Raw genomic sequence first — 19,016 nt, forward strand, 5'->3', positions numbered from 1 at the left:
TGAAGGCCTGTTCTACCCCGGGACCTTCACGGGTCGATATATATTGTGGATTATGGAGAATGACAAGAGGCCTTCATTGGTATTTATAATTTGTGCTATATTATCTGTGATATCTTTTTTATAACAATATTATTCATATTACCTTTACAATGAAGCAAACACTGTGTAGATACATAGAATACACCTTTTTGACCTCACTCAAAATGTAACTGTACATGGCTTCAAGCGTAATATATATTCTTATTACTTGCCCGTTGAAGATACTGCAGTGTAATATTTTCACTTCAATATTACACTAGTGTAATACTGCTTGACGTATGACGTCACAATGCTATTGTTGATGTCGAGATTTTACTAGACCTTGCTTGACTTGAAAGCTGAGTGTCCTCACACTATATCAATTTCGCCGCAGTTCCTGTAAATTTATGTTGGCGAGAAATAAACAGAATACTAAACTCGCTTCCGTGAAATACCATTTTCATTAAACTCGTTAAAGATTTAGTATCAAACTCGCTTTCGCTCGTTTGATACCAAATCATTAACTCACTTAATAAAAAATGTTATTACACGGAAGGTCATTTATTATCCTCTATATATATTTTAAATTCCAGCTTTTCTGTCCTCTCTGCCAGACGTTTGTTTCATGAAAAGCATGTTATCTCCATCTCCGTAACAACAAGATGTTTATTTGTCTGCAAAGAGGTTTCGGATGGATGACAATTTTTCATTATGTAAGTCATCAAAGAATTTTCAGATTTCACTAAAACAAGTTTGCACTGTCACTTTGCTATCCATGTTTAATATATACTAAGCATCAAAAGAAACGTCAGTAGATATTCCAAATTTGACAGGCACTTTATTCAATTCATTACAGAATGTGATGCAATAAGTGTAAGGAAAAACGGTTTTGTTTACAGTTTCTACACACATTGATGAATAACTAACCAGCATTTCATTGGAATACGTTAACGTTTAATGTCCAAACAGAGTCCTGACTTCAGTACCTCGTGTGACCACCACGGGAGGCAATGACCGCAGCACAACGCCGAGGCATGGAGTGCACAAGTCGATTGATGAATGCCATGGTCACCTGGTTCCACACTCCCACACCTGGAAGGCTTGATGCAGTAAATCAGCTGTGTTTGGTCTTGGGATGATGTCATTCAACCGCCGTTGAATTTCGTCCCAAAGGTGTTCAGTTGGATTTAAATCGGGACTTAGGGCTGGCCACTGCATTACATTGACACCATTCTGCTGTAGGAAGTCCCGTGTAGCCCTTGCAGTGTGGGCTCTGGCATTATCGTGCTGAAACACGTTGTTACGGTGACGAGCAAAATGTGGCAAAATGTGGTATAACGTGGGGTCTGAGGGCTTGGTCAATGTAACGCGCTGCTGTGATGCCGCCTCCTCTTCCAGGACCAAGATTCTGGAATACCACACGACCAACTCTCTGGTTTAGGCCAATTCCCCCCCAAACCATGATGCTGGCACCTCCCCATGCGTCCCTTTCCACCACACACTCGTCTGCGTAACGCTGGCCGCGACGTCGCCAAATTCTTGTTCTGCCATCTGCCATAGAAATGCAGTACCGACTCTCATCTGTGAAGAGAACAGTTCTCCACTGTCTGTGTCTCCAGTTTTGACGGTACTGGGCAAACTGTAGACATTCACGGCGATGACGTGGCATGAGGATTGGTCTACGGTAAGGTCTGCGGCACTGAAGGTTACTGCTGCTAAGACGTCGGCGTACAGTGGAAGTGCTGAGCGGTCGCCCATATGTCCCAATTGTCAGACTCTCTGTCTCAGAGGCCTGTTGGAAAGGAGTCTGTATGTGGCATCGCACAATGTGGCGATCTTGACGTCTCGTGGTGACCCTTGGTCTGCTGGTGCGGGGACGGTCGTCTGTGGTGTTGGTGGTCCAGAAGCGTTCCTGAAGCCTGTAGATGGTCCGAACATTAACATGGAAGTGGTTAGCAACGGCTTGGGCAGTGTGACCAGCTTCTAGTCGTCCTATGGCTTGGTTCCTCTGAGCTGACGTAAGACGTGGCATCCTGCTGACGTTTTGACGTTAATGTTTCAACCAAGTTTGGGGGTGCATTTTATAGGGCTGGATCAAGAGAAAAGCACGTGCAGCATGTTCATGCTGCGTTTTGGTGGACCTTTCCTGGGTTCGAATTTGTGTTTGGAGACAAATGGTTTTTGTCACGTAAAGCTTGATTTTCTGACCAAAAAATACAATCACAACATTTGCTAAGTTTTCAGTTTTATGGTCGCAGTAAGGAAACTACCAACCTGACGTTTCTTTTGATGCTTAGTATATTTAATGTATGTATCATACATGTAACTGTAACTGAAAGTGAGAAAGTTGTAATATGTATTTGATATTTTTAAATACATATTGTCTACGTTATCATTTATATTGCTGTGAATTATGTTTCATTCATTGGAAATATTAGATTTTACAAGCTTTTTTCAGTGATTTGTTTTTCTCAGTTGAGTTGATTCAAATTGAATGTCCTTTTCTTTTCCAAACACTGACCAAGATATTAGCAGTGCATTCAAGGTTTGTGAACTAACACCACCACAAAGTGTGACTGAGAGCCTGATTGATTCGGACTCAGATGTTTTCCCAGATATGAACCAGGACTTGCATACACCAACAAACATCTAAAGAAGAACAAAACACTTTGTGCAGTGTCTCGCTGCAAAGGCGATTGTCTTCATTCAGTGTGCCTACCTATTGAGCAATGCTTGTGTGGAGAGAATTCTGTTTCAGAATGCCTCAGAATTGTGTAGTACTGCAGCTGCCCTGTTGCATTAAAATGTGAACTATTCTAAGAAATGAAACAGTTGAATCATAACATTTCCAGAGTTTGAGTTTTTTTCTTCAAATAAATATGCAATAACTTAAACAGATAATACATCTCACAATAATAACTCATTGTCACTGTCATATCCCCTGTACAGAAACCTAGCGGAAACCTACATTATCCAGGATCCACAAGGTTTCCGCAAGACCATTAACTTACTTATTCTAGCTATAAAGGTTTCAGTGAACTGAAACTAAGTGGAAACTCCCAACTAGTTTCATTTGACGGAAATATGACGGAAACCTTTATACCTTTGTCACAGCAATTTATTAACTGTAGCAAAATTGAAGGCTCATTTTGGATAGAATTCATTTGATATTTGAGACCTATTGTGAAATGTTTTCTGCAAGTTTGCAACAAGTTAATTGTGAAACCAGCAAAATGGTGTTTGAACTTGAGAAGTTTCTATTGTCCCCTGACAGTGAGACATCCATCCTTGCATAAATCCCACCCTGCTGTGATATTGCGTCAGCATGAGCTTGTAAAAACTGAGATCTCTCGCATACATGTTGTTTTGTAAGTGCAGGCCATAAAAGGCATTTTCCTCCATGTGCAGATCGAATCCTTCCACGTCCCTGATATCAGAGAACACGATTGGTAGCTTGCAGAGTCATGGCACACATGGTTTTTATCCGTGTGTTAGGAAATAATTTTCAACTGGTTTTCTGTTAAGGTCTCGGGCATGCACTTCAAGCTCATGTAATGTATGTTGTCAAGGAGGAAAATCCTAACTATCAATGTCATGCTGTCTACATTCCTGGCTTTTCCACCCGAAAAAACAATGAAACAATCCAAACAAATACCTATCTGTTTTCTTTTTCATTGCTGAATGCTCGCAAATCACTAAAGGCGGGTTACTGCAATATCCAAGTTGAAACCTACATCCCCAACCCGCTCAGGTGTTTTAAATGTCAGAAATATGGACACGGTGTATCTACCTGCACATTGTCTGTTGTGTGTGCTCACTGTGGTGAGAAGACACACACAACAGAAGATTGTGACAGTGACTTTAAAAAATGCACTAACTGCTCTGGCGACCATTCATCTTCGTCAAAACAGTGTCCAATATGGAAAGAGCAAATGGCGATTAACAAAATAAAGTTCACCCAAAATATCTCTTTTTCTGAGGCAAAGAAACTGGTGAAGAGATCTGACCTTCCTGAAAGTTATGCTACAGTAGCAAAATCATCATCTGAATCCAGCTCTAAAATAACAAAATCATCCACAGGATGCCAAACTACCTTGACTTGGGTCAGTTCCGACTCCTCACAGGTTTTATACCCTGCTATATCATCCCAGACTGAGGAATCGCTTCCTACTACATCAAAGTCCTCTGATCATAAGTCATCTTCACAGTCACGCTCTGAGTCTCATTCAACAGCTGATAGACAACAAATTGTTAAAACTAAACCCAAACCTAAGTCTGATGCTTCAAAACAACAAAGTGGCAGAGCTCCTAAGGGGTCACAAAAAAAAATTCAATTGTTTAATAAATATGGGTCTCTTGAAGATATGGATGTTTCTGAAAACGTCCATTCTAGGGCACATAGCTTGTCGCCCTCCAAAAGAGTGCGGGGTAGATCCCCCCAAAATCCCCCCAAAAGATAATATAATAATATTGTACAATGGAACTGCAGAGGATTGAGGACTAATTTACATGAATTACAGCTATTAGTCCAAGATTTCACACCTTCAGCGTTATGTCTTCAAGAGACATATTTACAACAAACAGATGCATTTGACCTTCGTCATTTTAATGCATATCATTGTTTTTCACCTCAGGGTGATAGGGCCACTGGCGGATCATCCATTCTAGTCAAACAAAACGTTATTCAAAGCCCTGTTTCACTTAATACTAATATGCAGGCTGTTGCAGTGAGAATTATTTTACATGTAGCGTTTACGCTATGCTCTCTTTATATTTCACCATCTTCGGCTTTTGCCAAAACCGATCTTCAAGGTCTATATGATCAGCTCCCGAAGCCCTGTATTATAATGGGAGATTTAAATGGCCACAACCCACTCTGGGGTAGTGTAAATACAAACACTAGAGGTAAATTGTTGGAGGACTTTTGTTCTGACAATGATTTATGTATTTATAATGATGGTTCCAACACATATTTACACCCTGGTACAGGGACTTATTCTGCTCCCAACTTGTCACTTACAAATTCAGAACTATTAAATGAATTCGAATGGTCAGTCCATGATGACCTCTGTGGAAGTGACCATTTTCCACTATATTAAAAGCTGTATCTCCATCTGATGTTCCTCCATCATCAAGGCGGAATTTTACAAAGGCTAACTGGACTTTATATGAAACACTGTGTGCTGAAAACTTAAACCCGAACTTTTTATTGACGTTCCTGATACTATTAAATGTTTTACTGATGAACTGAATTCCATAGCTGATGAGTGTATACCAAATTCCTCTGTAGTTCCACACATAAGAAAACCATGGTTCAACGATGAGTGCAAACAAGCTAGGAAGGCAAGGAAAAAGGCAGAACATTATTTCCGTCGCCATCCTATGGTACATAATTTAAATAAATTTTAAATTTTAAATGCTAAAGCACGGCATACTTTTAAACAAAACAAACGCCAATCTTGGCAAAATTATGTGTCCAAAATAAATTCTCGGACACCCATGTCCAAGGTATGGAACATGGTCCAGAAAATCAAAGGTAAAGGTACTAAATCTACTGTCCATCATCTCAAACATGGAGATCAATTGCTTACTGATAAATCAGATATTGCTAATAAACTAGGTGAAACCCTTGCTAAACACTCTTCCTCTTTAAATTATGTACCAAAATTCCAGCAATATCAAAAACAAGAAGAAAAGAAACTATTAATTTCAATTCTGATAATGGGGAAGATTATAATGAAACGTTTTCTATTCATGAACTCCATACTGCTCTTGATCAAGCTCATGACACTGCTACTGGAGCTGATAACATACATTATCAACTCCTGAAGCACTTACCAGAATCCTGCCTAGAAACTCTTCTCAATATTTTTGATGATATTTGGACATCGGGTAACTTTCCTCCCTCATGGCATGACGCCATAGTAGTACCCATACCTAAACCTGGACGTGATCATACGGATCCATCCAATTATCGTCCGATTTCATTAACTAGCTGTGTCTGCAAGTCCATGGAATGCATGATAAATAATCGACTAGTTTGGTACTTGGAAACAAATAACCTTATAACTGATATACAGTGTGGTTTCCGTAAAAACAGAAGTACTGTCGATCACTTAGTGCGTTTAGAATCATTTGTTAAAAATGCACTAATTAATAAACAACATGCTGTGTCTATCTTTTTTGATCTAGAAAAAGCATATGACACAACCTGGAAATATGGTATTTTAAGAGACCTACATGACTACGGCTTGCGAGGTCGTTTACCTCAATTTATAGCAAATTTTTTAAATGACAGACAGTTTCAAGTTCGAGTGGGTTCTACCCTGTCTGATCATTACAATCAGGATCAGGGTGTTCCACAAGGCGGTATTTGGTCTGTCACACTTTTTAGCATAAAGATAAACAGTTTATCAAAAGTTTTAAACGATTCAATTGATGGATCGTTATTTGTGGATGATTTTAATATTTCTTGTCGTGCGAAAAATATGCATACTATTGAACGACAACTGCAGTTGTGTTTAAACAAAATAAATAAATGGTGTCTTGAAAACGGCTTTAAATTTTCTAAATCCAAAACTAACTGTATACATTTTTGCAGAAAATATAAACCACATAAGGACCCTGAACTATCTCTAGATGGCACTCCCATCAAAGTTGTAAAGGAGGCCAAGTTCTTGGGCCTAATCTTTGACTCCCATTTAACATTTCTGCCTCATATCAAGTCCAATAAAACTAAATGCTTGAAGGCTCTTGACTTGTTGAAAGTTGTTTCCAACTCAAAGTGGGGAGGGGATCAAGCAACCCTCTTACACCTGTATCGATCACTCATACGTTCAAAACTCGATTATGGTTCCATCGTATATGGTGGAGCCTGCAACAGCAACCTTAAACTTCTTGATTCTGTCCACCATCAAGGCTTAAGACTTTGCCTTGGGTCTTTCAGAACTTCACCTATTGATAGTCTCTACGTTGAGGCCAATGAACCATCTCTTACTCAACGTCGTATAAAATTGTCTTTACTAAATTATATTCTAATGAATCTAACCCTGCCTATAACTGTGTGTTCAATCCCCTTTATGAGGATTTGTATAACAAAAACTCTTCTCTTGTTCCACCTCTTGGGCACAGAATTAAACCATTTATTTCTTCTGCCGGTATTGAGCTGGAAAGTATATCGCCTTCCCGTTTTCTTTCTTCTCCTCCTTGGCCGTTGGTTAGGCCACAAGTTGACCTAACATTAACATTTTTTTAAAAATCAGAAACAAATGACTTACAATATGAACAAGAAAATCATCAATTAAAGCATAAATATAGCAATTACAAACCCTTATTTACAGATGGGTCCAAGGACGGTGGCGCAGTGGCTTGTGCCACTGTCATTGGATCCAGAACAATATCTTCTAGATTACCAGATAATAGTTCTATTTTTACAGCTGATGCTAACGCCATATTAACAGCTCTCAAATATATTCAAAGACACCCGAAACATAAACAATATATAATCTATTCCGATTCTCTTTCTTGCCTTCAGGCTATTAAAAATATTTCTTGCAAACATCCACTTTTAATAGAAATTATTGAATTGTATAATGATCTTGCTACTGGCCAATACGACATCGTCTTTTGTTGGTTACCCAGCCATGTAGGCATTTCTGGTAACACACTGGCTGACCTTGCTGCTAAAGCAGCACTCAACAAATCTGTGACACCACTTCTTATTCCTTATAGTGATTACAAAGCCACCATTAGATCTTATATCCGTGATCTGATGCAAAAGAAGTGGGACACCCAAGTGGGTATCAATAAATTACATGAGACAAAACCTTACATTGGTTATACCCACTTGGGTTGTCAGTCCAGATTTGAAGAGGTTATTTTGCGACGATGTCGTGTTGGCCACACTAGATACACTCGTACATACCTGTTAAAAGGTGAAGATCCTCCATTTTGTATCCCTTGTGATGAGAGAGTCACGGTCAAGCATATTCTGCTTGACTGTGTTGAATTCTCCATCACAAGGGATAAGTATTTTACAGTTAAAACAATTAAGGATCTTTTTACCAGCGTTAATTCTCATTTAATTATAGGTTTTTTAAAAGAAATTGATTTTTTGGTTGAACTTTGAATAATATGTTTCTGTAAATAGATGTATTTTAATGACTGGTAGTTTGAATTAGTAACTTGAATTGTTGGTGGCTGTACCCTCAAAGGGGGTTGAAGTATTGTAAAATTATTGTCCTCCTGAGAGGGTACGAAAGTCCACAAACATGCAAAGTAAATTCTAAATTTCCACGTTTTTAATGGTAGTATAAGTGTATTTTTATTGTATGGCTAGATTTCCAAAATCCAGATGTAAATCCAGCTAGGGTCCATGCAGGTAGCAAAAGTACTGTAAGTCCCCATGGTCCCTAGTATGGTGATCTACCTTCAGTTGTTGGCAATCTATAGCCCGGTTTTATATTGTATTGTCCTCTATAGATAAATTGTTTTAGGCATAGCTACTAGTTGTACATTCATTTCTGTGATGTTCTAGTTGTTTTACTGTCCTTCGTCGACTGATTGTTATAATACTCATATATTCCATTTTAATGTTCCGTTCCTGTCACGATATGGCTGAAATATTGCCGATGTGACATTAAATTTTAACTCACTCACTCACTCTACGTTGAATGGGTCTCTTCGCCAAAGATGATCGACATAAATAGTGTTGCGCCAGATTCAAGCAAAGGCTACATGCTCAAAGTGGACTTTGAGTACCCCTGAGAATTACATGATTAACCATGTTCACACAACAGCTATCCGCTGGCTCCCGAACAATTGTCGGTGAACCCAGGCTGGCTATCCAACTATCAATGAAGCTATCTGGGAAACAATAAGATGACGGTCATCGACAAACTCATGCCAAAACAAATGAACAAAATGAAATGCATCTTTCACTTTTGCAACCTTCAGCTGTTGCTGGGAATGAAACTCACGAAAATACACAGGGAGTTCAAGTTCAATCAAAGTCCTTGGATGAAACCTTACATCCAAATGAACATGGACTTGAGAAAGCAGGCTGCCAGCAATTTTGAGAAAAACCTGAACAAGCTCATGAACAACTCAAGATTCCGTAAGCTTATGGAGAATTTGAGAATACATGTCAACATCAAGCTCGTTAGATCCGCTGAGGAGGAAAAACCCACAGCCAGCCTGGCATTCAACCAGAGCAAGATATTCCATGACAACTTGGCTGTGCTGCACATGAACAAAAGCAACACTGAGTTTGTCAGCTTGAGACCCAAAATGTTCTCTATCAAGAAAGCCTACAATGACAAAATCAGGAATGCAAAAGGCTTGAAAAAAACGTGGTGAAAAAGCACAACAAGCGTGACCAATTCAAGGATAAAACGTTCAAATACATTAAGACCATCCTGAGAAAGGTATATGGTCGGACAACCAACTAGATGTCGCCAATGGACACAAAATGATAGATCCCCATCAACGGGGTCACCACTAACATGTGGACACAAGTGTGTATTGAATGCTTAAAGGGGCACTGATGCAGAGCAATTTCCGTGGACTGGTGGTTTCTTTTGTTATTGTTTTTCTCCCGGGAGTACACGGATGACATCCCAGAATTCGTGACTGGTTCGTGATCTCTGCTGCCCCTCCCATATACGCAATTGATAGTTTATGTGTAGACTGATCAACAAAGATGAAGTCATTTTACTTCATTATTATGAAAACAAATCAAACACCTTGAAGTTTACTCATCTGCCAGTGATATAAAAAAAAACCATTAGGACTGAAAAATAATGAAGTCAGTGTAGGTCTTTATATTTCGTCTTATAAACCTAATTAGTTCCTTGTCACATTTGTATGCATTTTGAAAGTTAATAAAAAACAAAAACCCACACAGTCTGCTTATACTTACAGTGAATTTCAAACATGATTTTAATATCTAAACATTGTATAGATTGCCAATGTGAATCATATTTCACACACACCCTATTCATGACCTACTGCATGTTTTCTGTAATACAGATTCTGCTGAATGCAATAAGAAATAAATTAAAACAAAATGCAAATATTAAATTTAAGACAGACGAAAGTTACAGCAACAATGTCATGCAATTACCTCGTTCAAGAATGTATCCAGCAATATCCACATAAAAGAATGGCATTCCATTCATCTGCAGATGGTAAATAATCCTGCTCTATGTCTTGTCTCTTTCAACAGTCGAATAAGCAAAGAAGTGACACATCGTTTGATAAATTTTCACACTGGTGTATAAATGATCTCACTGGTCACCCAGGACTAACTGTATGATGTCCGCCATAAGTTAGCCAATAATGAGCAACAATCAGTCAGTCAAGGCAGTGGCGGAAGGATGTTGTTTTTACACTCGTACTTTACGACACGGTGTAGTTAGTGTTTATGAGTGTAGATTTATGTAATCTATACTGCCTTTTTGACAAATCCGCTGTGGAAGTAATTAATCAATCAGTGTGTTATCGGTTAATCCTTTGATCAATGTTTGTTTTTGTAACCCTCTTGCATCACTTACATGCACATATTACATAACATACAATACATTTGCCACTACAGACCCTAATTCATAATGTTGAGTATTTACTCCAGACAGGAGAAATGCCAAATGGGAACCTATGTCAAATAATTTTATTGGTGTTAACTGACCATCAAGTGAATAATGACAAATAACACGTGCAGGTTTATACCATCAAACAGCAAGGAAGATGTAATCTCTGTATCACATGAAGCCTGAAAACACTTTTTGGCCCAAACTGTTTTGAGGATAGCAATGGTACTTACATAAAAAATGCACATAGGTATTTGCTGTGTACATGGGTAAATGGGTACAATCAGGGTTTTCTCTACCAATGGCAAAGTCGTTATTAGTTTACGAATTCAGATAAATCACCTGTTTGTTTTTTATTATCATAGATAATAAACCAGTGTCATAGCTACCAAATTTTTCACATGATGTTTGCCATGACAGCTGGGCCAACCCTAAAAACTATCTAAATATAAAGCTTTGCAATCTTTCGGACTTATATGAAACAAATGACTTGCTATGTGTATGTAGGCATCATATTTTCACATGACATGATTAAATATTGAGGTAAAACACACAAAAATAGGATTAAATTGGATCAGTCACTATTCCACCCAGGCATCAGAAAAAAAACACACAGCTGGGATATTTTGTTACAATCAGAAAAGGAATACCATGGATATTTAAATAACGGCATGTGATGGCATCTGGCCTACTTACTTTTTAGGGTGAAGAAATTCTGCTAATGTGTACTAGAGCCCAGTCCCTTAGTCCATCATGGTCAAAGGTGTGGGGACTGACCAATTTGCTGCTTGGCTTCATAATTAGACCATTGGCGAGAAACATTATTCGCTCCGCATCAGTGCCCCTTTAACTGAACGCTCACAGACACACACACATGCATACACATGCAGAAAATTTATTACAGTCTGAGCGGGTACTGGAAAGGTGTGGACTCCGTCCCAAACCTCGCCATGCAGTCTGACTTTCAGAAATGAAAAAAACAAGCCATCTGGCAAATTCTACCTGCTGCATCCTCGACATTTCAATGTCCAAATTGCATTCACCAACCTGTTTCTCCTGCACGGCAGGGTGAGGCGCAAAACCTACAAGTACGCACTGACTGTCGTCAACATTGTCAATCACTGCAAAGGAGCTGAATTATTGACAACCGAAGATTTGAACGAAGTCACAAAAGCCTTGGAATGCATATACAAATGCAGTCGCTTTACTGGGCCTGCTGTGTTTCAAGTCGATCCCAGGAGCCGTGTCACAGCTACTGGCCAAGTATGACATCCAGGTGAGACAAGGCATAACAGGACCTCACTGTAGCCAGGCCATTGTTGAGAGATTCAATTGCACCCTAGCCGAACACCTGTTCTTACATCAGTACTCGCAGGAATTAATCGATCCCGGAAACAGAAACACAGAATGGGTCATACGCTTGCTGCAAGTGGTGGATGCCATCAACCGTGAAGGAGTAAGAGACCCATCGAAACAAATCAAAATGAAATATGTTGAATCGTCCCCGGCACTGGCGTTGCAATAAAACAGAGAAAACATTATCAGACTGTATCAAAGAAGTTTTTCTAAGAATGAGAAAGAGACATTAGGTCTTTTGCTAGTTTTACAGCATTTTGAAGTGTACCAAGGTTACGCAGCTTTGCCATTTGAAGTGTTTACTGACTACAATACCTTGACTTTTCTTCATAAAATGAAGAACAAGAGTCAAAGACTTATGCAGTGGAATTTGACCTTGCCAGGGTTCAATCTTGTGATTAGACACATTAAGACAATATTTGTGCTCATGCTCTTTCCCCTGTTGTAAGTGTATTATTACTTGATGATGCTGTATGTTTGAAACTGCATTTTATCAGAGTAATTCTGCAAGATGTTTCTCATTTTATTCATATTATTACATGTCATCTAATTAATGTTCATTATCTTGCTATGACTGCAACAGAAGTTGATAGTTATTATGGGTCACATTCTGAAAAAGTAAAAATCTGTTGTACCTGAAAACATCCAAAACATCTGAAAGCTTCTCACAAAGGAATCAGCTATAATCCTTGTCCTCTCAGTGGTGATGACAAGATTAGACTATTGCAACAGCCTCTTTGCTGGTGCAAGGAATTGTCAGACTGGTAGACTGCAATGGGTACAGAACACAGCCACAAGAATAGTCACTCTCTCACCCAAGTCATCTCACATCATCTCTGTGTTGAAGGAACTCCACTGGTTGCCCATTTAACAGTGCATCACTTCTAAACCGTGCAGTCTTGCCTTCAGAGGTCTCTCTGGAAATGTGCCTCAATATCTGTCTCCTTTCTCCATACAAGCCAACAAAATCCCTCCACTCAGAGAAACATCTTCTGTGTATTCCCAAAGTCAGAACAGTTAAATTTGGTCAAAGGACGTTCTCTTTTGCTGCAGCTTGAGAGTGGAATTGTCTCCCACAACATTTGACAGAAATAGCTGAACATTCAACCTGAATCGTTAAACACTGAAAATCGCTAAAGACACACTTTCTCCAAAAGGCTTTTTGCCCTGACATCAGTGCTTTGAGTATGCATTACGCATGGAAATGTGTGCTATACAAATGAACAAAAATGATTATTCTAAGATGCTTCAGCGAATGATCAAAGGCGCCGACAATACTTTATCAGACGATAATGTGCACTTTTTGCATTACGTCACAATGTGTTGACGTTGCTGCGCCATTCCAGTCTGCCCCCTCGTAATCGAGCGTTTTTGCATTACATCACAATGTAATCGACGTCACGATGGATGTCAGTTGCCATCACCTCGTACAGCCTCCCACAGTAAACTGCTTCGTTGCATCACGTTTCTTGGTTTGCAGTTGCACCACACAGCCAACATCACTGTGGAAACATTACGTTTATGTTTTCCGACGGATAAAGTGTCTCATAGTCCGACTCGAAATCTTACAGAGACACGGCAGTGTTGGCAATGTTTACATTCCCATAATGCAATCGTGGAATGTCGCTTGACTTATCAGCTTCCTCTGAATGTACTGATCTAAACTTTCGTTGGTAGTAGAAATAAGGCAGTCATATTGCCTTGTATGGTTTAAGAGGATCACGGATGTAATTAAAATGATCTAGAGAAGATATTTGACCCGAACATAAACCATCATCAAACTGTTCATCATTTGTTTTCCTAGTAAACTTTGTCTTAACGTAGGGGGCTGACAGCGCGTCAGTTACCCCTGTGCGAGGATTCTTAATTTAGGTCACAGACACCGTCGTTTGTTTTCTGCTATAAATTAATCGAAATTAGGCTTAGAAGTTATTGAATACAGCATCTTAGAAAAGAAATACAGTTCGCTCTACCACCATGTATAGTGTAATAAAGCACACTTTCGCCCTGAACTATTATATTGTTAACTATTATAACGTTAATGCCCTGAACTATTATAACGCTAGCGTCCTCGTGCTTTAATGTTATAATAGTTAAGGTTGAAAGTGTGCTTTATTACACTATACATGGTGGTAGAACAAACTGTATTTCTTAATTATTATTAAAATCTTGATTTTGATGAGATTTTTTACAAGAATTAGAAAGGCATCACCACAATACAACACAAACCATCTTCCACTCGAAACTTTGCAGCAAAGAGCATTTGCTACCTGCCAATACAAATCAAGATTACTTTCAGAAATTGACTCTGCGACACGGAACATAGCCATTAAAAAAATGCAAGCTGGAGATTACCAATCTTCTGTTGCCAGGCGTCTGAGCATGATGTCATGGCTTGCAGCTCATTGCAACCAAGCAGGTATAACAAATGACCGACCCCATACAGGCAGACCTTGAGTTAACACAGCAGCCAAAGATCGGTACATCCGGGGGAGAGGACACCAGCTAGAGTGCCTGTATTTCACAGGATATCCAGTTAAACTGTATGGAACAGGTTGAAAGAGATTTGTCTGAGAGCCAGAAAACCAGACATCGGGATCATGCTATGTTGTCACCATCATACTCAGTGTCTCTGTTATCTAAAAGGATCCACTTGGTTGTATAGACAGTACGTTCTCCTACACTGGTGTAAAATTTCATGCACTAAAGTCTATTTGTGGTCAAGTTATACAACATTTTTGCCACAGATTTCTCGTCTATGTGTTTCTTTTTTTGGGGGGATAGTATAAGTTTAAGGGCAAAAATATTTTATCGACAGCCCATTTTGATAGTGCTCCTGGGTTACCTGCCCTTGGCAATCTCTTGCTTACTTCCTGTTTGTGAAAGTTCTCACTGATTACTGATACAGGCATGTGTTGCTCAAATTATCCTGACACTGTGTCAGTATGCATAAAGGCAGGTTGTTGTGTTGACACACACACACTCACACAGACTTGCTCTTGGACTTTTCATCTGGAGTTCTGCCTTTGCCTATCATCGTCTGTCGGTCAAAACATCCAACCTTGAATCTACATTCAACATTGATGAAAACTATCTTCTCTTAGCATATCCGATCTCACTGTAAAATGCCAAGATTCTGGTGAGCTGATACTTAACATTAGGTTTGTGGCTCAGTTGTACTAGAAATCTGTATAGTGATTCATTGTAGCTTGCTCCTTGTTTGCTCAATATATTATTGGATATTTTAGACATGTCAGTGCTATATTTTGCTGGTTCAAAGGGGATTCTTATGCCTTTTGTCACGGCAATTAACTAACCATAGCACATAACATGTCATACATATCACACCAGGAAGCATACATGAAGTTGTAAACATCATTTACATATTCCATGAAACAAAAGAAGCAGACACACCCTCACATTTAAGAAATTTTTAACATGAATATCTTCAAACATCCAGGATGTATATGACATAGAACAAGAGCAATAATGAATGCATTAAATTAGCGAATGAGCTTCCACAAAAGTCTTTGTGTTTTTAAACTCTCTCTTATCACTGGTCATTTATTTCATGATGTTAAATGATTTCCCCATGGCTGTTTTGGGGTTTATCAGTAATAACTACTAGTCATTTATGTTTTCCTACCTTGCTCTCTGGATAGCATCAATCCATGCCTTGCAGTCGGACTCGGATTCACTGCGTAAATCGTATTGTCTTTGACCCTCACTTTTGTAGGTTATTGTAAAGCAGTACTGTGAAAATAATGAAAGACAAAAATAAACTCAGTGCTATAGGTGACATTCTTACCATATACCTACGAAAACTATATAAACTAGTGTCCAAAAGAAATGATACCAACTTTTTTTCAAATTAGTTTATTACTAAGTGATTTTTTTTGCACAAAAACACGCCAATCCGTATTGCAAATCATATTTGATGGAAAATACTGGGAACACTTTACCACTTCCGGCTAAAGCAAAAATTCCATGAAAGTGACATTTCTCACTTTAGCATGTTCTGCACATGCATAAAATCTGTATAAAATGGCTGGGTCTACCAGTTGATATCAAAGCAACAAAAAGAACACAAGACATGCCACGTTTGACAGCCATAGAGAGAGAGAGAGACCCTGGAATGATCCAACAAGGAGCGACATACGTCGCCATCGCCAGAAGGTTGGGCTGCGCACACATCACCATCACCAGACTGATGCAGAGGCTACGACAGACAGGTCACACATGAGACAGGCCCAGGAGTGGAAAACCACAAGTAACCACTCTCAGTGAAGATTGTTACATCCAGGTATATGTAATTCACATGAGGAACCGCACTGCAACAGCGACGTCCACGGCGGCTACAGCACTGGGTCACCGGATCAGTCGACAGACTGTCTACTGGAGACTATGGCAGTATAGTATCCGGCCCCGTCATCCCTACTGCAGACCACTCCTTACGCCTCGACATCAGCACGACAGATTGATGTGGGCCAGGCGAGTCCAACGCTGGCAACATCGTGACTGGGCACGTGTTCTGTTCTCGAATGAAAGCAGATTCCTCATCTTCATAAACGATTGACGGCAGCTTGTTTACCGAAGAGTTGGTGAACGTTTGGCACCTAACTGTGTTCATCAAGTCCAGCCGTTTGGAGGTGGTGGGTTAATGGTTTGGGGTGGCATATGTGGTGACATCAAGACAAGGCTTGTTGTAATTCGTGGGAATCTGAATGCGCAACGTTATTATGATGACATCTTACGACCTGTTGTGGTGCCCTTTATTCAGCAACAACCTCGTGGAATCATTTTACAACAGGACAATCCAACCCACACACAGCAGATTGACACAGGACTTCCTTAACAATGCCAACATACAGGTTTTGCTATGGCCCGCATGTTCACTGGACATGAATCCCATCAAACACCTATGGGACCACCTTGATCGGCAAATCTGATGTCGCCCTGTGCCTCCAGTCAATGTTCAGGACTTGGAAAGTTATCTTCTTGAGGAAGGGCAACGCATCACTCCCAACATCACTCGTCATCAGTCCGCCGGCTTGTTCTGGCATGTATTGAGGCTGACGGTGGACATACCCACTACTGACTTGACTTTGAGACGTTTCAGTTGACATTTCATATTGTTTCTCTGATTAGTGCTCTAAGAAAATGTTCATTTTTCGACCCTACCCATCTTTAAAGTCTTGTCAAATTCAGTGTTCAAATGTGACTGAAATGAATTCTTTTACAGAAATTGAGAAATGATTTATCAAAAGAATAACACCAATCTTAACCGTGTCTATTGTTCTGTTTTCATTTTATGTTGTTGCAAACAAGTGGTATCATTTCTTTTGGACACTAGTTTACATAAACACGTTGGGGAAAGTTATTCTTTGCTTTACATTTGGTACAGGGATGTCCATCATCAATAGATTTTCACTGAACTGATCTTCTAAAGAGAGACACCTACAGTCATATACTGACAGGCATTAAACACACATATCACACTTTCCACACTTGTCCATTTTAGAGATGTCACTGTTTGCAAAACTGCAACATGGTGAAAACATATGGTTAAGAAGAGCACAGCTCTGATATTTAGGTTCGAATCAAATGTTTTCAAATGATTGGGATGTGAAATCTCAAACGCACCCAAGAGCATTTGTGATGTCAATGCTTTTGGATGAACAAAAAAATCATGGTCCACACTCAGTATGCACACTCAGCTCCCATAAAGACACATGTTGACAAATGCCTGTCATTTTCACTCATGATGCCATGGTTGATCAACGACCAAAGAATCCAAGCGATTAGAATGATGCATGCTTGCCAAATAGAGAGAGGTGTTGTTAATCACTTCCATGCCCACCAGATGACCATGTCAGAGCTGCAGCAACATCACAGGGCAACAGGATGTGTCCTTTCACATGCGTGAGTGTCTCGTGTGACATCACAAAGGCAAGACATTGGTAAATTGATGATACATCGTCGCCAGCCATCTTTGGAATCACTTTAGGTGGTGAGTATCAATGCCTCACATAGTCGTGGGTTGCATGGCTGGACACACATGGAATTGAGATGTATCATTTGATACTTGTGTGTTTTCATGCCTCATGTTTTTGGGATGCTTGCAAAGACATTGTTGCATCCATAATACTGCAGTAGTGTTAACAAGTCATTATAATCCCATTTCCTGTACCATTTTATGGCCAAATAAGAAATATACCTGACATTTATTTGTGATATGCATTTTTAATGCCTCTCAAAGTTGTTTGTGTATCAAGCTTCACACACTGACCGCATGGCTGACAGATATACTGTGGTAAGCCATTTAAAAGTGCATCATATGAAACAACTTATTGATACCAAGAGAAAGGAATTAGTTGAACAAGCTTAAATTGTACATACTTCATCATTCACAAAGCACTGACTTGCACACAGCATGAATCTTATGCAATGCGGTATCCCCCATAATCTAGACTACTTTCCAAGTTACAGCAAAATTGCTTTCAACTTACCATTAAAGCTTGCTTTATAATCCAAACTCTCTCAATAATGAACTATGGACTGAAATAACAGTCCAAACATGTTGACACATATCATTTATTAATGACCAACATAATGACATGTATCATATGGTTATTATCATGCTACCTGCCCCCCGGGTTAATCACCCCCCACCCACCCCACTTAACAAAACACACAAACTAAATGTTATGATGTTATTTTTATTTATAGTACTATATAATACCACAAGACATCATCTTTACATTCAATACGAGTATCAATTCATTTAAAAGGACAGATTGTGGGATATGGCTCTTAAAAATTCCAAAATGTGCATGGAGTCATATACCTCAACAACACATGCAAGTGTGTTGGCACTGTCACGGGAGGTTTTTCGTTTGGGGGGCGCTTCCTGGCCAGTCACCATCTGTACTTCATCCAGTGCCTGTTCTTTTTGCAGGACTGCAATAAATGTCCAGATGTTGGGATGGCTAACCTGTATGCTGGACTGCAGGTGTCAATGAAAGCCTTCAACGGCATTTTTTGTCCTTGGTGTGT

General features: G+C 39.4%; 1 protein-coding gene across 2 annotated transcripts in view; it reads right to left on the reverse strand.

The window, feature by feature from the left end:
• The window catches only part of LOC137278153 (ras-specific guanine nucleotide-releasing factor 2-like), an 802,775-nt gene that overhangs the window by 743,542 nt on the left and 40,217 nt on the right, over nucleotides 1-19,016 (reverse strand). For both annotated transcript variants that reach the window (XM_067810323.1, XM_067810322.1), the window contains one exon: nucleotides 15,607-15,713. In XM_067810323.1, coding sequence (XP_067666424.1) covers nucleotides 15,607-15,713 — 107 coding nt within the window. The remainder of the gene's footprint in view (nucleotides 1-15,606; nucleotides 15,714-19,016) is intronic.

Source organism: Haliotis asinina, chromosome 3 (assembly GCF_037392515.1).
Source record: "Haliotis asinina isolate JCU_RB_2024 chromosome 3, JCU_Hal_asi_v2, whole genome shotgun sequence".
NCBI classification, from domain to species: domain Eukaryota; kingdom Metazoa; phylum Mollusca; class Gastropoda; order Lepetellida; family Haliotidae; genus Haliotis; species Haliotis asinina.